Here is a 23523-nt window from a genome sequence, read left to right as displayed (position 1 = left end):
GGGCATGGTATATACACATGTTGATGGCTGACAGTGATAATGAAAAGTGTGATTATCAGCTGGAGGCAGGTGGCTCACCTTTAATTATAGCTACTCAGGAGGCTGAGATCTGAGGATCAAAGTTTGAAGAGCCAGCCCAGGTAGGAAAATCTGAGCGACTCCTATCTGTAGTTAACCACCGGAAGCCAGAAGTAAAACTGTGGTTCAAGCGGTAGAGTACCAACCTTGAATGAAAAATCTAAACAAGAACTCTATGCCCCTGAGTTCAAGGCCTTGTACTGACAACAACAAAAGCTATTGCCTTCCCTTCTGTATGGCTGAATTTGGAACTTGAGTTTTACCCATTCAAAATGATATTCTAATCACAAAGACATTTCAATAGCCTATGAACTTCTATAGTTTTTGGTGCCTTCAAATATGAAAATATTCCCAATTTCCTATGTGACTTCACAGCAGGTAGTCCAGAAACAATGGAAACCAACAGGTTCACTTAGTATCTGGAGCCCACAGCACTTTTCTCTTATTTTCAGAAGCACTAATAATTAATTGAAGTAAAATAGCCTCAACTTGAAGCATACTGGTTCTTTGGCCTAGAAAGTGAAAGAGACTTGGGGAAATTGGGGGTAAAGGATTACTAGAATAGGGAATCAATAGTGAGCAGAGCTTGCCTTATCTCTACCCTATGTCAGTTCTCTCTGACTCTGTCATTGAAACCATCCTCTCTATTGAAGTTCAGACTTGAAGAAGAAGGATACAGAAGGAGGGGAGAAAATACCAAAATAATTATTATGCCAAAATAATTCTAGATTTAGTAAAAATTTAAATATCAAAGTTGTGAACCTATAAAGTTATAAGCAGCTATGTTTACAGATAATCAATGGGTGGTCTTTCTAAAATACATGCCAAAGATACACACCATAGAAATGGATCTAAAACTGTACATCACTATTTATCATAACAATTAAAAATACAAAATATTTAGATATGACTAAATTTTTAATACATGTGCAAAGATCTAACTAAAAGCTAGGAGTCAAGCTAGGCCTTGATGGCTCATGCCTGTAATCCTAGCTACTCAAAAGGCTGAGATCTGAGGATCAAGTTTGAAACCAGCTGGGGCAAGAATGCCCCAATTATCTTTATCAATTAACTCCAATTATCTCCAATTAATTACAAAAGTGGAGCTGTGGCCCAAGTGGTAGATTTCTAGCCTTGAGCTTTAAAAAAACAAAACAAAACAACAACAACAAAAACTTAGGGACAACGTCCAGGCTCTGAGTTCAAGCCCCAGCACTTACAAAAAAAAAAAAAAGGTCAAATGATCAGTGGAAAATATTTGCAGTGTAACATAATAAAACATTCTTGTCTTTAAAAGCTTTAAAGTTTTTTATAGGTTATTTAAAAATTACTCCAAATTAAGAAGAGAATAAAAAACAGAAACACAACTCTCAATGAAGCCAAGATCCACCATTACCCCAATCACAGACTACAAAAGCTGACAAGTGACTTTTTGAAGGGAGGAAGGTCAGGCCAAGTACCGAAAGAGGAACAAGAATAAAAGATGAACAAAGGAGCAGGAATACTACAGACTCAAGGAATAAGGAAATCAAGGGTACATGTGACTGATAACAGGATATTTGTTTAACAAGTTGTTTCAGATCATTGTGGTGACAGGTGTGGGAGCCCTAGGAAACTGCTACAGACACTAAGATGAAGCAAGCAAAGAAACCCAAACAAAAGGAGTGTAACAAAAACTCCAAATATATTGCTATAGCCTCAAATGTGTAAGAAGGAAGAATAAGCATCTCCTAAAATAAGTAACAAAGATTCTAAGAAACAAAGGATATGGCAATGGGTGTATATTTCTGCTTTATTCACAGAAATGGAGAATTAAGGAAATCACCTACAAAGGAGAACAAAAACTGGTTGTTGGTGGTTCATGACTATAATCCTAGCTACTCAGGAGACTGAGATGGAGGGTCAAAGCCAGCTCAGACAGGAAAATCTTTAAAACATATCTCCAATTATATACCAAAAAGCCAGATTAGAGGTGCAGCTGAAGTGGTAGAGGACTAGCCTTGCTCAAAAAAACCTCAAGCCCTGAGTTCAAGCCTCAGGACCAGCTTCCTTCTCTGCCCCACCCCCCCAACCACACACATAAGTAGAACAAAAAGGCTAAAACTGTCAACAGGGTAGAGAAGGTTTTTTTTTGTTTTGTTTTGTAATGATAGTTTCAGAAGACAAAATACATAAATAGAGCAGGAACATTGAGGTTCTATTTCACCAGAGTCAGAATGGCTATCATCAAGAAAACAATCGACAAAAATTTTAGTGAGGCTTGAGAGAAGAAAATATTGTACAGTTAATATATTAGTGCAATTAGTGCATCTACTGTGGAAATCAGTATGGAGGTTCTTCAAAAACTTAAAAATAGTAGTTTGTACTTGTAATCCCAGCTACTTGGGAGGCATAGATCAGGAATTTCAAGGTTAGAGGTCAGCCTAGAAAAAAAATTAATGAGACCTCCCATATCAACCAGTAAGAGCTTGATGTGGTGGTATTTTACTAGGTATATGGAAAGTATAAGTAGAAAGATCTTAGTCTAGGCCAGCCAAGGAATAAATGGAAGACTATAGAAACAACAACAATTAGAAACAAAAAGAACTGAAAGTATGGCTCAATTAATAGAACATCAGCCTAGTAAACGTAAGGCCCAGAGGTCAACCATCAGTTTCACAAAAATTAAATTAAATTAAAAATAGAACTTCCATGTAATTCTGCTGTACTGTGTCACTCCTGGGTATATACTAAAAAAAAAAAACAAAGTCAGCATATGATAGACATGCTGGTAGCCCATGTGTATTGCTGCATAATCACAATCGCCAAGTTATGGATATAGCCTAGGTGCTTATCAGTGGATGAATGGATTTTTAAAAATGTGTCATACTACTTTTTTTTCTCTTTTTCCTTGTCAGTTTGTTTGACTGAGTGGAATGTCTAGTTTTGTTTCTCTTGTAGTCCCTTCCTGTGGCTGTACCCTTGCTACCACTGTGCTACATCAGAGTACCCTGGATATTGTCTGATGCGGGTAGTAGAACTGGGGAAGAGAGAGGGAATACAAGGATTGAGAGACAAAGAACAAAAAGGCAAACCATTCAAAAAGCAACACTTAGAAACCATTTGGTGTAAACCAACTGCACAACTCTTGGGGGGGAGAGGGAAAGGGGTAGTGGGAAGGGGGAAAATGAGGGAGGAGGTAACAAGTAGAACAAGAAATGTACTCACTGCCTTTCATATGAATCTGTAACCCCTCTGTATCACACTTTGACAATAAAAAAGAGAAAAAATCTGATATATATATACACACATGTGTGTATCACATGTATATATGTGTGTGTATGTATGAAGCTTTGTTCATCTATAAAAAAGAATTAAATTACTCTGTTTGCAGGAAAATGGGTAATCCTAGTGATCATTGTGTTAAGCAAAATAAACCATACCAGAAAAGCAAATACTATATTTTCTTCCATATGTGAAATACAGAGGTAGAAAGGACATGAAACTAAAAGAAGGACTAGTTCAGATGTGGAAGGGGAAAAGGAGAAAGAGAGAAAAAGTAAATGTCATAATGAAGCCTATTACTTTGTACAATTAAAACAGGGTAATGATAAAGAAAATAGGACACAGCTAAGTGAGCAAGGAACAAAAACAAGTAGGTAGGAAAGACAACATCAGAGATAATACAAGAGAACTTCCAGAATCAAAAGACACAAGTCTTCAGATTGAAAGAAATTACTGTATCCAGTACAATGAACAATAACAAAAACCCTTGCTGCTGTTGCAGAAATTTATATATTTCTGTGCAAAAATGATCATAATGCAATATAGAAGAAATAGATTTAAAATGATATGTCAAATAGGAACCCATCCTTATAAAATATGGAGTAGAAAATATTATAATTATTCACAACCTTTAATTTTATACCCAAACTACTAACCAAGTGTAGAAGGTAGAACAAAAGCATATTTAGGCATTTAAATCTCCAAAAATTTATCTCCTAGATCCTCTTGTCTATTTGAGGGCATCCATTAAAAACAAGAACACAAAAAAGAAGACCCAGTGCCCTAGTCTGGGCTACTATTATAACATGTCACACACTATGTGGCTTACAAACAGCTGCCTCATCTTCAATAATACACTATTCTTCCACAGCCACCACAACCATGTGGACCCAGGGTTCCTATAACAGCTTTGAGTTATCCTCCGTGTGGACTTAGGTTCCCCCCAAAAATAGAAGAAGACAGTCACCTCAGGCTGTGCTACAAGTTAGAGATTATGGAGGGTTGGGAAGTGCTAGCTGTGGTCACTGGCTCCAGCTGGTCTGCTACAAGTTGAAGTCATTGTCCTGAGTTTATTTACACACCTGAAAGAGGTTGGCAGCTTCCAGAACCCTCTGGACATTCTGCTTCGTGATCAGCGCCTTGCTGGTATAAGTGTAATCCAGGAGAATGTGCATGGTCTCGGCATCAACCCCTTTAATAATGATCCTCTTCTCATACTTTTCCTTTAAATCATTGCAGAACATGGCCCTGAAAGAGATATGTGCGTATGACTCTTGTTAGAACATGGGGTTCAAGACCTAAAAAGATCCCCTTTTAGACAGCCTGCCTTCCTGGAACAGTGAGGTCCCAGAGTCAGGACCATGAATGATCTCTGTTTCTGCAGCACATACCACACAGCAGACATTTATCCAGAACTTACTGAACTGAACTTTTCTCCTCCACCAATGCCTACTGTGGTCCCCAAGGCCAGTCCCAGGCTCAGAGTTCTGAAGACCCTTCTGGGGACGCCATAGGGTTTCTAAACCTCAGCTGTTTTTTCTTTCTCAATACCTAGAACCTCACAGGGTTCTCACCCTGTTCTCAGGCCTCATCCCAGCTCTCCTCTGGCCTAGAGCCTGGCTCTACCCTACCCCAGTCTGGCCATCCAGGACTCAGATCCCCTCCAGGACACTAAGTGGCTAATGCAGCTGCTTCTCACCCCAGAGGCTTGTCACTTGCCCATGGATTTCTGTTGTAGTTGGGAGCCTTGAATTTCCCATCCCAAAACTAAACTCCTAAAGCCATGGCTCTCTCATCTCTAGCTATAATTTCCATGGTCCTTCCCCAGGACTAGATTTTAGGTATTTAGCTTCTTTCTTGGAAGCAAAGGAACAGGGTGTTGGGTTTTAGCATTAGAACGATGAATATTTGAATACCAGCTTTGTCCCTAAATCAAAAGTAGTCATGTTACTTAATCACTATGAGCTCTAAGTTCTCTCTTTTTCTCTCCTTCTCCTCTATCTCTTTTCTTCTCTCTCCTCTCCTTACCCTCATGCTCTCATTTGATTTCCTTGCTGTGGTTGGCACTCTACCACTCTTAAGTCACAGCCCAGTCCCAATTATTTCTCATTTGTATCATATTTTTGCTAGATATTTTTAAAGATTATTGTTAAGGATTAGTTCATTAACTGACAGGTAAAAGAGATATACTGATGTTTTCCACTCCGTGCAAGACTCATATGAATTAAGCATGATTCTTTGACATTTGAGCTTTTACTCCCTTCTCAGGGAATGCGTAAGCAAGTTCACTTATCAAATACATAAAACCTAAATGGGTGAAGGAAGGAGAAAGAAGAGTAATTATCATCAACAAACATTGTATGCATAAATGGACTTATTTAAATGAAATCTCCTTGCCTGCTGATAGATCATGCCTATAAGTGAAATTACTCAGAAGGCTGAGATCTATAAATTGTGATTCAAAGCCAGTTGGGGCAGACAAACCTGGTGGCTGCTTGTAGTGTGGGGAGGAGGACGAAAGGGGAGAAAGAGGTAGGGAGGGTGAGAGGAGAGAAGAGAACCACTTGATTTTCTTACTTCTTGAAATTAGTCAATGACACCTTCACCCTCAGGTCTCCCTTTGTCTTTCTTGCTTTAACCATTGAGAATCCATCCATCTCCCTCCATTCTCTCCTTTCCCCTTGACTAGCATACTTTCCCTCTGAAGACCAAGACAGTATGAAAGGGGAAAAAATGATGAAATCCTTGGCTTCAAAGTGAGTAAATCTCAGCCTGGAAGCAATTATGGTCAGGCGACAGATTTACAAGCTATGGTCTTCCACTATAAATCCTCTTGGGCCATGGCATGCAGCTGTCTGCAGCACCACTATCATGTGCCCTCAGAAATTATGTCTTGCAGGGCTCTCCTTGCTGACCTCTGTTCCTACCTCCTGCAACTATACAACTTCTTTGTTCAGTGTCTCTTTCTGAAGGAGCTGGCAAGGCTATGCTGCTGTGAGCCTCTCTTTGCTGGAGTCTCTGGGACCAGGCTCCCCAATTAGTATATAATGAAAGTTATATATGTAGTTTTACCTTTTCTAGTCACCATACTTTTTCTTTTCAATTGTGTGTGTGTGTGTGTGTGTGTGTGTGTGTGTGTGTGTGTGTGTGTGTGTGTCAGTGCCAGGGCTTGAGCGCAGGCCCTGGATGCTGTCCCTTAGCTTTTTGTTCCAGGCTGGTACTCTACCATTTGAGCCACAGCTCTACTTCAAGCTATTTGCTGGTTAATTGGAGGTCAGAGTCTCTGCCAGGTGCTGGTGGCTCACATCTGTAATCCTAGCTACTCAGGAGGCTGAGCTCTGGGAATCACAGTTCAAAGCCAGCCCCAACAGGAAGGTCCATGAGACTCTGATCTTCAATTAACAAACAAGAAGTGGGAAGTGGAAGTGTAACTCAAGTGGTAGAGTATCAGCCTTGAGAGAAAAAGCCAAACAAGAATGTGAGGCCCTAAGTTCAAGTCCCAACACACATACACACAACAAAATAAAAAATAGAGAAATTAGAGGGAAATGGGTGCAGCTCATATTAAGTGAGGTAAGCCAAGCTCAAAGAGAAAAATGGCATATGTATTCTCTCATATATGGAACCCAGATCTAAAATATAACTGGACATGATAATCTATACATGACTCTAGACATTCACATACAGTTAGACCAAAGGAGGATACCAGTAGGGGGGAGAGCCACAGGTGTAACTCTCCTGCACATGTAAAATACTGTTTACTGAAATAAACTTCAGGAAACACAAACATGGATTATTTATGTTGTAGGTGGTGGTGGTGGTAGTGGTGCTATGTGCTTTTTATTTCCATTCTCTGTTTTTAGGAGGAGAGTCAAGGAGGGACACAGAAAGGAAGAGAGGAAGGTGAACAAATGCAGTCATGCTATTCAGTACACACTGTGTGGAAAACGGCCTATGTAAGTTGTGGGCAGGGACAGAAAGGGAGACTGGGGAAAGCGAAGGCAGAAGTAACACTGTCCAAAAGAGAAATGTGCACATTACCTCAATGGTGAAATGGTACTTTCTGTACAAAGTCTTAATAATAATAATATTATATTTTAAAAATAGAGAAAGAAATATATGAGTGGATTAAAAATGTAGTACCTATACACATGGAATTTTATGTAGCCATTAGAAAGAATAGTATGTCATTTGCAGGGAAATGGATGGACCCAGAACAAATCATGTTAAGTGAAATAAGCCAAGCTCAGAGACACAAATGATGCATGTTTTCTCTCATATGAGGAAGCTAGATCTAAAATACATGGAGACATGATAAATTATACAGGACTTTGGGCATTCACACACAGTGAGAACAAAGGAGGATACTCTTAGGAGAGGAATACAAAGGCAATGCCCATGTGTATCTGATCATATAAAATAGTATTCATCAAGACTGGGAATGTGGGGCTGGGAATATGGCCTAGTGGCAAGAGTGCTTGCATCCTATACATGAAGCCCTGGGTTCGATTCCCCAGCACAACATATACAAAAAATGGCTAGAAGTGGCACTGTGGCTCAAGTGGCAGAGTGTTAGCCTTGAGCAAAAAAGAAGCCAGGGACAGTGCTCAGGTCCTGAGTCCAAGCCCCAGGACTGGCAAAAAAAAAAAAAAAAAGACTGGGAATGTGGCTTAGCAGCAGAGTGCTTGCCTCATATACATGAAGCCCTGGGTTTGATTCCTCAGCACCACATATATAGAAAAAGCCAGAAGTGGTGCTGTGGCTCAAGTGGTAGAGTGCTAGCCTTGAGCAAAAAGAAGCCAGGAATTGTGCTCAGGTCCTGAGTCCAAGTCCCAGGACTGGAAAACAAAAAGAAGAGAAAAAAAATAATATTCATCAAAATGAAAAATAAAACAGAGAAAGAAAATCTTAAGTGCTACTGTCATTGTCAAACAAGTTCTTTGGCAATGTGGTCAGTGTACCTCCTTGATTAGCAGTGTGAAATCTGTGCCTGTGTACATCAACACATTTGGGCTCCAGACAGGCCTCTACAAGCCTCTTTCGACAGGATTTATTGGGTCTAGTAAGGAGTCCTGTCTATTAGATTTATAAACATCTGAAATTTTATTCCTCTCTTAATTCATATTTACTAGAATACACTAGACAATTTTAAACTGGATGGATGGATGGATGGATGGATGGGAAGAAATCTATACATGGTGTCATCCTACACTTCAAGTAAGCTAGGTAGATTTTCTTACACCAATCCACACTCCAAATTCACATTTCTCCTTTAACTGTGATGAGAAACAACAATCAGCTCTGGAATCACCTTGCATAGGCTTGTATGAATTGGAACTGCAGGCCCACTGATGTGTATCTTAAGGCCTGCTGTCTGATATTTTATATTTCAGGACATGGTAGTTATTCTTTGCTTTCATTTGCTGCTTTTTTGGTTTGTTTTGGTATATGTGTGCCAGTATTAGGGCTTGAACTTAGGTACTGGGCTCTGTCCCTTTGCTTTTTTGCTCAAGGCTCATGCTATACCACTTACGCCATACTTCCACTTCCTTTGTTTTCCTGGTTAATTGGAAATAAGAGTCTCACAAACTTTCCTATCAAGGCTTTCTTTGGGGTGCCAGTGTTGGATCTCAGCCTCCTGAGTAGCTAGTATTACAGGCCTGAGCCACAGCGCCTGACTTTAACTTTTTTTTGATTTTGTACATTTCCCACTTCCCTGCTGGAGATGAATCTGTCCTCTAGCCAACCACCACTTCCCTCCAGCCTTATTATATGAGAGTTGCTTAGATTCTCACTTCCCCACTGGACCAGGATCAGGTCAGCATTTGTGCTTAGTGTCCCTGCCATATCCTGAACAGGCTCTTCGCCTGGAGCTTGCACAGCCCCCTTTTTTTCTGAACAATTTCTATCCCAACTGTCCAGGACCTCATGCTAGCTCCTTATAACCACCATTACAAGGATTGGCCTGTGTTTAGAAACTTCTCTTCTCATTTCCTAATTCCACCCACTAAGAAACTTTTACAAATTGGCACTAGTTCTGATCTTTACTCCAAAATATTCAAATGCAGAGGTCCCTCTAGTCACAAATATGACTCCCCACTGTGACAAGGCAACCATGATCATATGTGAGTTCTAGTCTGCTTCCTCTGCCAGTCACCACAGGCATGCTGGGCTGCAGACCTGTTCCTGGGCCTTTCACATCCTACAGCCAGAAGACAAATAGCAGAGACACAGGGGAGGAACTTCTGAAGGCGGGGCTAACATAAGTGTGCCAGGGTAGTGCCTAAGTTGGGCTCCAGCCCAGCCCTGATGATACTCACTAGGCCTTGTACCCTGAGGTGAACCGTGAGTCTCAAGAGACTGAAACCCCTATTTCTAATTGGTCCTCTCAGACAGGGAATTTTTTTAAATTAAAATAAAAGGCATTTTCAAAGCCAGTACTGGTCTAGATATGAAAAAAGGAACATGGAAATGGAACTGTGCCTCAAGTTGTAGAGCACTAGCCTTAAACAAAAAAGCTCAGGCTCTGAGTCCAATCTCTAGGACTGGCTAACTATACACAATAAAAAATGTTTTGGCTGGTGTGGTGGCTTGAGCCTATAATCCTAGCTACAGGATGCTGAGACTTGAGGATAGTGGTTCAAACCAGCCTGGATAGGAAAGTCTGTAAGACTCTTATCTCCAATTAACCAGCAAAACACAGGAAGTGGAGGTCTAGCTCAAGTGGTAGAGTTCTAACCTAGAGCAAAAAAGCTCAGGGACTGTGCCCTGGCCCTGAGTTCAAGCCTCAGGACAAAAAAAGAAAAGACAAAAAAGAAATAACAGGGTTGAATAAGAAAGGTAATGTGTATCTTCTTCAGAATATACAAAAATTGGAAGTTCACAACTTGAGTTGCTTTGAAATTCCTTGTTTCTAAGCTTTACCCTCTAATATGCAGGACCTGGGCAGGTGGAAGGTTGCCTTGTAGATATTTCCAACCTCAGAGCTGGAGTTGCTGTAGTAGTCTGGGTCTCCCAAACTTCTGTTCTTTCCCTCTTTCTCACTGAACAGTGCTACTTCTCCCTGGGCTCTGTGGTGAGACTGCCTGAGGACTTTCTCCTTCACAGAGAACTCTGAATGTAGCTTGAAACTGCCTTCATCAGATCCTCATCTGCTTTCTAACCAAGGTTCTCCCTAGACCAGGGATAGAGCACTTTTTCTCTGTGAAGGACTACCTGGATATTCATAGCATTGTTTGCAGACCATATAAAGCTAGCAACTTAAAAGTTAAACTAGGTAGGGGAAGCTGGAAATGTGGCTTGGTGGTATGGTAGAGTGCTTGCCTAGCATAGATGAAGCCCTGGGTTCAATGCCTCATTACCACATAAACAGAGGTGGTACTATGGATCAAGTGGTAGAATGCTAGCCTTGAGCAAAAGAAGCTCAGAGATAGTGCCCAAGCCCTGAGTTCAAGCCCCAGGATTGGCCAAGAAAAAAAAAAACATTAGGGGCTGGGGATATAGCCTAGTGGCAAGAGTGCCTGCCTCGGATACACGAGGCCCTAGGTTCGATTCCCCAGCACCACATATACAGAAAAAACGGCCAGAAGCGGCGCTGTTGTCACATGGCAGAGTGCTAGCCTTGAGCGGGAAGAAGCCAGGGACAGTGCTCAGGCCCTGAGTCCAAGGCCCAGGACTGGCCAAAAAAAAAAAAATTAAACTGGGTACCAGTGGCTCATGCCTGTAATCCTAGCTACTCAGGAGCTGAGAGATCTAAGGATCAAACTGAAAATCATCAAAATGATTATTCAAAGCCAGCCTGGGAAGGAAAGTCCACAAGATTCTTATCTCTAACTACCAAAAAACGTCCTAAATGGAGCTGTGATCCAAGTAGAATGCAGCTTTGAGCAGAAAAGCTCAGGGAAAGTGACCAGGCCCTGAGTTCAAGCCCAGGACTGGCACACACACACACACACACACACACACACACACACACACACACACACACACATTTACTGTTTGGTCAAACATTTAACTAACTTAGCCCTGATGTGAGAACTGGAGATGTACTCTTTAGTGATGTTAACTGATATTGACACTGTTGCTACTAGCAACTGTTTTTCCAGATTTGCCCTGGGCAGTCTGGAGTGAAGTGACTTTGGCCATGGAAAATTTTGAAAAGAACTGTTCTCACACAGTAAATTGTTCGGAACCCAGATGCATATGTCAGTGTGTGTCTTCTCAAAGTGGGAAATTCACCATTGCTTGTGTAGTATTTATGGAACTCCAGGTTGTCATACTTAGCTTTCAGCTCATCATCACTGCACAGCTGAATGCTGATATCATGTTGTATGTTATCAAACATGTCAGTTGGTTCCATATTGAACAGTGTAGTGAGGATGTTCAATTCCATTTTTTTACTTTTTGCAGCTTCAAATCTTTCATTAAATGCCTCAATTAGTTTTGCACACTCACCAGCATATTCAAGTGTAGCAGAAAAGCACCATGGTATTCCCCTTGAGCCAAACTTTCCACAGCCTTAATTTACCTTTCAGTGATTTTACATATGAAAGCAGAGAGGGGAGAAGCTGACTGTAGCCCTGCAGCTTGATGATTAGTTCTAGAGGGATTTGGCAATGTCCACCCACTAATACTAGATCACATAGTCTCTTGCTATCATTCAGTCCCATGACAAGTTTTCCCTTCACCTCCATGAACTGCTTGACTTTAGCCTGCAGTTTGTACAAGCTTATGAGCATATTCCTGAGATTCACCACCACACTTATCAACTTATCAGTGACAAACAAGATCACTATACTCAAAATCTAGATCATTCAGAAATTCCTTAAACTGGAGGATGTTAAACTCTCTGGGTTTGACAAAGTTTCTGCACAATACTACTATGACATCACATTGAACTATAACAACTAAGCATAAGAGACTTAGTATAGGATGCAGTGGCATATAATCAAATCATTTGGATCAAGAGTGAGATGATTCAGTTCTTTCTTGACAAATGCAATTAACTCATTTTGTGAACCAACTGGAGCTGGAGCTCCATCTATAGTAAGGCCACTTAACTTTTCAAACATTAGCTCAAGTTTTTTCATTGATTAGACCAGTCTTTTCATATAAGTCACCACCTCTTGTAGTGTCATGCATGATACAGTGAGTGTCAGCAGTTCCTTCTGCGTGTCAAATTCTGCAGTTAAACCATGAACAAAAATGGCCAGTTGGGCAGTGTTTGTTATGTTCATTTCCCCAAGTCTGACAGAAAAATTAGAAATCTCCTGCAGAATCTTTCAAGGTGTTTTCAATATTTTGTGCTAAGTAATAAATCTGTCTCAGAGCTGACTATTGTTCTCTGGGACAAAATAACACTCTGAAATAATTTTACTTAGGTGTTAAAGCCTCCACAGCAGCCACCAGGCTCTTGTACAAGTTCTCCCTCTACATGAGGCTTAGCTTCTTTGTGATTAGCTGACTCGCTGCCAATCTCATCTGGTAACGTTATCTCTGTCACAACAAAGCCAGGAGAAAGCAGCTTGTGATTCCAAACTCCACTGAAGAGCATGGATTTTATCCGCACACAGGTGGCTTCCCACTTCATTGAATTTAATATGTTTTGAGCTATAGTAATGCTCCAGATCACCCTTCTTCATTACTGCTAATATGTCGCCACAAATCAAGCATAAAGGTTTCACTCTGACTTCAACTACAACAAAAATCACTGGGAACTTGGGGCACCTATAATCCTAGCTCCTCAGAAGGCTAAGATCCAAGGATCTGCTTGAAGCCAGCCCAAGCAGAAAAGTTCATGAGACTCTTATCTCCAATTAACCACCAGAAAACTGGAAGTGGAGCTGCGGCTCAAAGTGGTACAGAACTAACATTGAGGGAAAAAAAAGCTCCGGGACAGTGCCCAGGCCCTGAGTTCAAGCCTTATAACCACCACTTCCACCACCACCAACAACAACAAAATGTCTCTTGGAAAGATCACATCTAAATTAGCATTTCTATTCTTTGTAGTCACCATTTACAAGACATCATATCATGTGAGTTTTAATAACTATCCAAAGTATATCATCATCAACACAATTATTTTACTTTGGCTACTGTTCTAATCCTGCATCTTAGATTTGGAAAATATCCAACGTTGATCTCATTGATTCTTTGAGGTCTTTTCTGTGGACTTATTCCCTTAATTTTCATCAGAGGCTTAGTTTCTTTGAAGATTGTTGATTGTGGATGTGTGCATAAATGTTGGATTGGAATTAACGTTTATATTGATAAAGAAGTCAACAATATCACTGTCAATCATCAGAGACAAGGTCACCAACACAATATGAAGAATCACCTCATCACATCTCTTCTTCTCATCTCAGTAGCTTTGCCAGCATGTGTTAACACTTGTACAAGGTGTGCATTCTCAGCCTGCTTGGCTGCCCTCTGAACACTGTAACACAGGCAGCAAGCAGCCAGTGAGGAGCCCACATATCTTTCCCATCATGAACTGTACATATCTCTCTAATCTATAATGAATGTTTCTTGCTTGTCCTTCAAATTTTACATTAATATTAGGATTCACTTAACATAAATTAATGTTGCTATGAGAAAAGCTTCTAGATTTATTGAATTGCTAGTCCTCCTGTGACTGCCTTCACAAGGTCTGATCAAATGACTTCCCAGGCTTTATATGGCCTCTGGGATGGATGTTTCCTACCCCGACCCTAGACTGAAGGGGCCTCAGCCTACCCACCACCTAAAGAGTGATTTTACGGGAGATCTCAGGTCATGTCACTTTTTCTTTTTTTTTCTTTTTTTGGCCAGTCCTGGGCTTGAACTCAGGGCCTGAGCACTGTCCCTGGCTTCTTTTTGCTCAAAGCTAGCACTCTGCCACTTGAGCCACAGCGCCACTTCTGGCCATTTTCTGTATATGTGGTGCTGGGGAATTGAACCCAGGGCCTCATGTATACGAGGCAAGCACTCTTGCCACTAGGCCATATCCCTAGCCCCATGTCACTTTTTCTGTTTGAATCTTCCTCCATGGCTTCCCACTGACTATAAGATATATTTCACTCCCTACACATGCCTGGTCTGGTCCCACTCCTTGTCCTCATTGGCCCACCTTTCTCCTTTCCTTCATCCCTCCTCTTCTCCTTGTGGTTCCCATGCTTGCACCATATGCTACCTCCCTAGATGCATTTCCTTTTAGGATGTTTCCCTCCTTTTCCCTACTCTCTTTCACTTATCTCCTTCAGGCCAATGTCTACTCAACCTTTCAAATGCTGCTCAAATATCACCTCTTCCAGGAAGCATTAACTGACTGCTTTTATTCCAGCATGGTTTAATGCCCTCCTGCAAGCTCCCATAGCCCTTATGTAGAGCTCTACCATCACATTTATCACCCAGTATTGTAAACAGTAATTTCCATGTCTCCATCCCTTAACAACGTTGTGTCTTCGGGCCAGGCACTGGCACAACATAAGATCTCTCTTTTTTTTTTTGCCAGTCTTGGGGCTTGAACTCAGGGTCTGAGCACTGTCCCTGGCTTCTTTTTGCTCAAGGCTACCACTCTACCTCTTGAGCCACAGCACCACTTCTGGCTTTTTCTGTTTTTATGTGGTGCTGAGGAATCAAATCCAGGGTTTTGTGCATGCTGGGCAAGCTTTCTACCACTAAGCCACATTCTGAGCCCAAAGGATCTCTTAAATCTAGTAAGTCTTGCTTGACACCTAGGCCTAAACCATTTTATGCAAATTTTTATAGATCCCAGACACAACTTATTCATGTGAGTTTGATTTTGTTTTAGAGTCAAAGTACTAATGAAATGAAACAATGTCTACCTTTAACAGATGGTTAGAGGCATGCTGGTTGACCAAATGATATTCTTTCATAGCAAGGAAAAAAGCTTTAAACAGAGATGGCCTCACTGAAAAAATTTAAGATGGCTTACATTAATTTAATGGCTTACAAAAATTTAAGATGGCTTACAGAGATAAATGTGGTACTTATACACAGTGGAATCTTACACAGCCATTAGAAAGAATAATATTATGTCATTTGCATGGAAATGAATGGACCTAGAACAAATCATCTTAAGTGAGGTAAGCCAAGCTCAGAGAGACAAATGACACATGTTTTCTCTCATATGCAGAAGCTACATCTAAAATAAACTGGGACATGATAAATTATACAGTAGTCTAGGCATTTATGTACGGTGAAAGCAAAGGAGGATACTATTATGGGGAGGGGGTCACAAAAGTACAATGCCTCTGTGCTTCTGATTATATAAAATAATATTTACTGAATTCCAGGAAATTGAAACAATATTTTTCCTTTATTTCTTCCTTGTTCATTTATCTGTCTTTGAGTGGGGGGAGATAAAGGAAGGAAACAGAAATGGAGGGACAAAGGGTGAATGAATGCAGCAATGGTACTCACTAGACACTATGTTGAAAACGAACAACTTGTGGGATGGGAGGGGAAAATTGAGAGAGAGCATAACGTCCAAAAAGAAATGTACTCATTACCAGACTTATGAAACCAACCTCTCTGTATATCACCTTTGTAATAAAAAATAAAAATTAGTTAAAATAAAAAGGAGCAGAGATATTTTAGAACACAAAACAGTAACAACCAAAATAAAATAAGAACTGAGTGATTGAAGTTGGATGGCACCAGTGACTCATACCTGTAATCCTAGCTACTCAGGAGGCTGAGATAGATCTAAAGATCATGGTTTAAATCTAGCCTAAACCAAAACAAGTCTGCAAGACTCCATCTTTAACTAATCAGCAAAATTCCAGGCTCAAATGGTAAAGTACCAGCCATGAGCAAGCAAGCCAAGTGAATGCATGAAACCTTGAGTTCAAGCCCTGGTACCAGCACAGGAAAAAAAAGAAAAAGGAAAGGAATATAGCATTGAAACTGAGGGGACACGCACATGTGCATATTTCTGGCTGAACCTACGTTAGGCTCCTCCAGTGTCCACTTCCCTGACACTGAGATTGGTTTAGGGCTGTGTAATTTAATAAACCTAGAGCAGTCAGCATCTTTCCCAGGGGCTTCTTATAGTAAAAATATAGGAAGTCCCTCAGATCCCTTCTGGAACTAAAACTAGAAGTAAGCCTCAGAGCTTTAAACAGGTCCACTTCCAAACACATGACAAAGTGACCTAAGAATTCCAGTGTGCGAGATAGCCAGGTGAGGGATGGAGAGAACGCTTTCTGATTGCAGTCAAAGCCTTAGTTCCTCTTCTATGTGGGCTGGGCTGCATCCTTCTCATGATTTCCTAATATAACCAAATACCTTCTTCCGGTTTGCATCAGCCTATTTGATTTGAGTTTCTGTCTCTTACAATCAAAAACCAAAATATGGACTAAAGCAGAAACATTGAGCAACGTAAGGGATGGTGAGCTTCATGGCTGTTTAACCAAAGGCACAGATGTTCCACATGTGGCCACCACATCTCATGGAAAATTTGGTGTGAACCATCCTCAAACCCAGTCCTATAAAATATTTTCATGGCGGACAGTTATATGTTCATGGGCTTGATGTGGGCATGAGCTCATGACCCAAGATACAAATGATGCAAGAATTTCTCTATGGTGTTTTAGTTGGGAGATTGTATGGAACAGTATTTCCAAAAGTATAGAGAAATAAACTTTGTATTCTGTCTGTGTGTGCATGCACTCTGGTTCTGGAGTTTGAACTCAGGGAATTGGTGCTGTACATTAGTTTTTACACTCAAGGCTGGTTCTCTAACCACTTGAGCCACCACTCTACTTTTGGAATTCTGCTAGTTACTTGAAGATTAGAGTCTAATGGACTTTTCTGCTTCAAATTGTAAACCTCAGATCTCAGCCTCCTGAGTAGTTAGCATTTCAGGCATAAGCTATCAGTGCCTAGCTCAACTTTTTAAAATCTTGGCTGAAAGAAGACCCATATACTCTAGATACCAGGAGTAGAGATGACAAAGAAGGTATTTGATTTAAATATCAAAGAGAGGAAATATGATCTAGTGTCCCTCAGCCAAAGCCCTGGAGCATAATGTTCCACCTCCCAATGCCAAAAACAAATGAAGAAGAAGACTGAAAGAGTCACTGTATAGGCACAGCCCATCTGTATCCAGGTGGTCACAAATGACTTGTTCAGTACAAATTCTAAAGCATTTTGTAGTTTTAATTGTTCATTACAATTTGTCCTGTGATAAGCATACTTCGTGTGTGTGTGTGTGTGTGTGTGTGTGTGTGTGTGTGTGTGTGTGTGTAGTGTGTGTGTGTGTGTATTCCTTTTTCTTTCTTTTTGGTGGTACAGAGGTTTGAACTTATGGCCTTGACAAGCTCTCTCCAAAATAAGATACACTCCAATCTTTTTGGCTTTAGTTACTATTTAGATACACTTTCTACTTTTTACCTGGAGCTGGCTTCAGACTTTGATCTTCCTATCTCTATTTCTAGTAGAGCTAGGATTAAAACCTGTCTAACTGTATATTATTGTTTGTTTTCTAAATTTTATTCTCCTCAATTTCAACTAAATGTTTTTGTTCTCCAACTTCCTCATTCCTCTCAAGACTTTTAAATAGACCCACAAAGGGAAATACATTGTCTGACGTTACTAATATAGCACTTGTTTGGCTGACACATGCTCACCCCATCAGACCTCTGGCACCACAAATAAGTTCAAGAAAATGCTTTTCTCTGCATATGGTTGGGGTTTAGTAATAGTTTGTGAGAGATACTGGGGTAGTTAATGACTAAAAAAAAAATCCTCTCCCGCAAATAAAAAGTGATATATGGTCTTGGTTTCATTATTTTTCTAACCGAAACCTGAACAGGATAACTAATATCCATTGACTTTCTCTGCATTTTTCCTAATCTTTTGGAGAAGCACATCTTTGCAAAACTCAGAGGTTGTCATAGAAGTATTTTGTCTCCTCACATCTCTTTGAGGCCTTGGGAATGTTTCTTCACATTTGAATATCTTGTCTTCTGCTTCTGTGAAGTGGAGCTAATAGAGACAATTAATGTAATTATTAGGAAGATTGAATTGGATAATGTGAGATAAGGGTTTAGCTACAGTGCATTCCAAAAATAAATACATAAACAGCCCTAAGGGGGGGGGAGAAAACAGCAGGTAGTTTTACAGTATTAGAACCTCCTCTACTATTAGTCTAGCAGGTCGGAGATCATCACAGAAGACCATATGTGGATCTAAGCCTGGAATGAACTCTAATTATTCTCCATAGGATTACTTCTTCAAACTGGAAAGATTCAAATACTGAGAAGATGCATATGGAACTGCTAAAATCCAAGAACTAGTGAAGATGGATCTTGAGCATGTCCTCTCTAGAGATCTCTAGAGATCACCAGAAAGACTTAGGAACCAATAACCACTTTAAAAAGAGGAAGGGGCAGCACAAAACTAAATTCTGTGGGAAAATGGAACTGGTAGATACTTGACATTCTAGCCCCCACAAAAGAGCTTTGTGAGAAGCTTGAAACAAAAGACACGCCAAAGACTAAGCAAATAGAAGAAAGAAAACATTTTTATTTCTATGTGTTTGTTTGTTTGGTTTTGGTGCTGGGGATAGAAACTAGGGCCTTGAGTATGCTAGTCAAGTGCTCTAATCAAATGACTGTCATTATAGAACTGGTTAAATAAACTGGTTAGTCACTTACTGTGAAGTATTTTCTTACTAAATTTAAAAAACTATATAATTGTGTATCCAAAACACAGGGAGTTATTTGGAAACCTGCCAATGCAGGGTTTTTTTTTTTTTTGCTGTTTTGGTAGTCACTGTTTATTCATTTATTTGTTTGTAGCAGAGTTTCATTATATGTCCCAGGCTAGGATATATAATTCTCCTACATCAGCCTCTCCAATTCTAGGATTAGAAAAATAAACTACCATGTCAGCTCTTTAGCCTTCTTAAGTCTGAACATAAGAGGAAATTGGCTCCCAGATCATTTCAAAACCTTAGAAACAAAGTCAGACACTGCTGAGTCATATCTGTAGTTGTAGCTGCTTAGAAGGCTAATATCTAAAAGTATTGTGGTTCCAAACCAGCCCAGGCAGGAAAATCCAAGAAATCTCATCTCTAATTAACCATATGGACTGTGAAACTCTGTACTTCAGTTTCTTATCTCTAAAACAGGGATAAAATCCCCACCTCACAGGGATTTAGTGGGTTGTACACCTCATGGGCCATTTGTGTGACATAGGCCTGACTCTCAGACGTGCTCAACAGAGAAATGACATTAGTATTAATAGCCCCAGAAATTAGAATCCTACATCCTTTATTATTTATAATTGGAAAATTGTATTGGAAATCCCTAGATATGAACCTAAAGTCATTGCTCTGAAAAAAATAGAAGGAATTTCCCTCATAATCAGGCAATTTGGGCAAAAGTCTCCATCAACAGACAGCACACCTTCAACTTTGTGTGCCTGTAGCTTCTCCAAAGATTGGTAGAGACTTTCTGTACGTGTCCCACATTGGCAAAGCTGGGTGATCTGAACCCAGAAGAAACCAGAGAAAATTGTGACATGTCAAAAACACATGGCCAGCAGTCCTGTCCCCTAGGCAGAACAACCTACTAACATCATTACTAACCAAATTATAACAACAATTTTCCAGTCATTCCAAACAGAAACAATAAGCCTAAAACAATTACCCAAGGCACTGATCTAATATTGCCTACATTCAATTCTAAGATGGGTTGTGATTGATTGTCAAGGCAAGTGCTTATTCAGTAATGCTGGAGTAAGTCAGATGTTTAACTAAGTCAATCTACTTGTATTGCTATGCCTACACTTTCTGTGGCATGAAGCCCCAAACTTCTTCCTGTCAGCTGGCACTGCAGTAAAAACAAGAAATTCTAGAATGTGCTGAATCCCTGCTCCAGCAATGACCAGACATGTAACGTTGACCTTCCATTTCTTCATCTGTAAAAGGAAGATGACTGTCACCTTCATCCAGCTGTCACAAAAATAAAACTCAGCCAGGTACCCAGTGACTCATGACTGTAATCCTAGCTACTCAGGAGTCTGAGATTTGAGGAACTTGATTAAAAGCCAACTGAGGTAGGAGAGTCTGTGAGACTCTTATCTCCAATAACCAGCAAAAAATGCCAGAAGTGGGGGTATAGCTCAAGTGGAAGAGTGCCAGCCTTGAGTGGAAAAGGCAAGTAAAAGCAAGAGGCCCCGAGTGCAAGTCCCAGTACTGGCACTAAAACAAAATAAAACAAAACAAATATCTGTTTGGTATGCAGCAGACATGACTTTCCTCACAACCAGAGGTTCCTTGGCCCTGCCAACATAGGGAGCTACTCAGCCCTCTTCCAAAATCAGCTGGCCTTGCTTTTGCATTGCAAAGACATTTCCCCCTAAGTACCTCAAAACAAAACAAAACAAAACAAAAAGCCTTCCATGACACTTAATTTCCTCAACCAGAACTGAGAATTAGAAAGCATAACACTAAGAAGAATTATAAGGATATTATTCCTTTTCAAGTTCCCTGGATATCTTCATCCACATTGCCCTTTCAGACTGCCCCTCCCTACCCATTCTCCCTCTCTTCTCTCCCTCTCCCTCTCCCCCATCAATCTCCAGTCATATTCACAGGATTCCTGGTTCTGCCATGTTCCTACACCAGGGATTTGCTGCTTGTGAACACTTAGTAAGTGTTCTTAGCTGAACCAAACAGAAGTAGGTGGAGAATTTCAACACAGATATAGTGAGCATCTACAATATGCTGGCCACTGTGCATGCTTTTCAGTCACAGGTTCCATTACCACAGCAATGCTGTGGTACTCATCATTGACTCCATCTCATAGATGACACAACAGAAATTCAGAGCAACTAAGAGACTCTCCTAAAGTTTCAGAGCCAAAAAGAATAGACCATGTCTCTCAGTCTCCTAGCCTCCTGGTCTTTCCACTATGAGTTTTTTTGGAAGCAAGAGATGTATGTATGAGTCACATGCCAGTACTGGGGCTTAAACTCAGGGTCTTAGCTATTCCTTAGCTTTATTACTTAAGGCATCAGCTCTACCACTTGAGCCACAACTCTTTTGTGGTTAATTGGAGATAAGCATTTCACACTGCCCAGTCTAGCTTCTAACTGCAATTCTCATATCTCAGTCTTCTGAGTAGCTAGAATCACAGGCATGAGTCACTGATACCCTACTTACTAAGGACCTTTTTCATCTGGACTTCCTTCATAATCTACCCTTTGCATACATACATGCACTGAAGCTCCTAATTTCCAGCCAATCATTTGATAACTGCAGGAGGCCACATCTTTTCCCTTCTTTACCTCTGTTGTTGAACAATAACAATATCATTGTCCCAATACTTTAGTCAGAGGGAGGAAAGGGAGAAAATATTTCCATGACTTAGGTAATTTCCCATCCTTACGAACAAGGACATGGGAAGAAATCTCATACATGAAAGTTTGACCCTAAGAATCTAACACTGCTTTTAAACAATGCTAGTCCCTCTTATAATGTGGCATAAATCCTAAAATCCACATTTGCTAGCTCCCTTTCTTTTAATTCAAGTAGACACACAAATCTTAATAAAATACACATAAACCATATCAGCAAATGAGTTAGATTAAGTTCTCGTATAGACACACATTTTCCTTGCAGCTTGCACACAATTTGACTCTAGTCCACGCCATGCTGACCTGAAATAGTTGCTGGCTGCAGCGAGCACCACGCGGTGGCAGGAGAATTCCTGAATGTCCACACACAAGATGACATCTGTCAGAGCATTTTCCACCCGGAGGGTCTCCAGGCCATTCTGAAGAATTAAGGACAGTCCCATGTCATCAAATTTCACCTTTTCCCCATTTAAAATTTCCACCAAGTCTCGGGAGTTCTCTTCTGTAGCAGGTGCCAGAGGCCCTTCCAAATTCTTCTCTACCACCTCACCCATGGCCCAGGTGCCCCTTTGTCCCACCATCAACATGCAGACTAAAGGAGCACCCAAGTTTCAGGCAGGTCTCATTGCAGAAGCGGGCGGATTTCCTGTGCAGGGCCCTCCACTTATCACCAGCTGTCACACACACATAACAGGAAGTCTCACACTTTCTCATCCTGTTACTACAAATGCCGGCAGCTCCTATTCTCCTTTCTGTGACTTACCACAGGGCTAGACGTGAGTTAGAGTGTTTGTGTAGGAGGAGGCTCTAGGAGAGAAGGAATGGCTTCTTAGTATCCACTGGGAGTTCTGTGTGGCTATTTTGGTTCATCTCCCACCTCACATCCGTGAGCAGGAAGCCTCTGGTTCTGGTTATAACAGTTGTATTCCAAGTGGGACAAGGTGTCAATGATGGGATGGGCAGAGGACATTCCACAATCCTTCGCCTGACTGTTGCCAAGGCTCTGAGACCCTCTGAGACCGTTGTTCCTTGGGGACCTTGGGGACCTCAGTTAGCCCTGACGTTCTCAATTCATCAAGGCAAACAATATCTCAAACCAAAAATAATTTCTAAAAGAAGAAATACTCTCCAAAACTCCACCCCCAGAGTCTTGTATTTCAGAAGACCAGTTAGAATAGGTCAACAGCTGATTGGACTTACAAGTCTCAAATGGACCAAATCATATCCAATGCATTACATTAAATGGTAGATCATAAAGTACTTTCATTATCTCTTTAGGTCTCTGTTAATTAGCAATAACTATTAAAATTCTAAGAGCAAGTTTTCATCTTTTCACAGTGTCTGAATTTATTAAATTATAATCCATTCACAAGCTACATCAATTTTGTTGGTGTTAATTTGTTGAGTGCTACTGCTTTTGCTTGATAGTCATGAGCCAATTATCCAAGAGGTTTCTCTATTCCAATCTTAATTTCTAATATTAACTTTCTGGTCACACTTCATACATCATAATGTCATAAAAATTGCAGAATAGCTAAGAAAAGTTAAAGGGTGTTCAAAGAAGCCTAGCTACTGATAAGAGCTACTGAGGGTGGGTGGATAAGAAGCCATGGTCTGTTGAGGCACAGTAGGGTCAAAACACAGAAGGAGTTCGAATTGTAAATCTGTTTTTAAAATTAGTTCAAAACAGAGCTATCCCAAGTTTACTGGATCAGGACTGTCAAGCAGGAATTGAGCTAAGCTAAAGCCTCGGGGACTGAGTCACAAGTTCTTTGCCTGTCTGACTATGATGTATACTATGATGCTGTTCAA

General features: G+C 40.6%; 1 protein-coding gene across 1 annotated transcript in view; it reads right to left on the bottom strand.

The window, feature by feature from the left end:
• LOC125351928 (kelch-like protein 6) overlaps nt 1-22401 on the bottom strand; it is a 53559-nt gene extending 31158 nt beyond the window's left edge. The window contains exons 1-2 of the mRNA XM_048347031.1: nt 22015-22401; nt 4425-4590 (exon numbers count right to left, since the gene is read on the bottom strand). Of these exons, the coding sequence (XP_048202988.1) occupies nt 4425-4590; nt 22015-22298 (450 nt within the window). The 5' untranslated portion in view covers nt 22299-22401. The remainder of the gene's footprint in view (nt 1-4424; nt 4591-22014) is intronic.
• Nucleotides 22402-23523: the final 1122 nt, after the last annotated feature.

The sequence above is a fragment of the Perognathus longimembris genome, chromosome 5 (genome assembly GCF_023159225.1).
Source record: "Perognathus longimembris pacificus isolate PPM17 chromosome 5, ASM2315922v1, whole genome shotgun sequence".
Classification (NCBI taxonomy): Eukaryota; Metazoa; Chordata; class Mammalia; order Rodentia; family Heteromyidae; genus Perognathus; species Perognathus longimembris.
The sequence above is the reverse complement of the archived record's forward strand: the minus strand, read 5'-3'. Positions and strand labels throughout refer to the sequence as shown.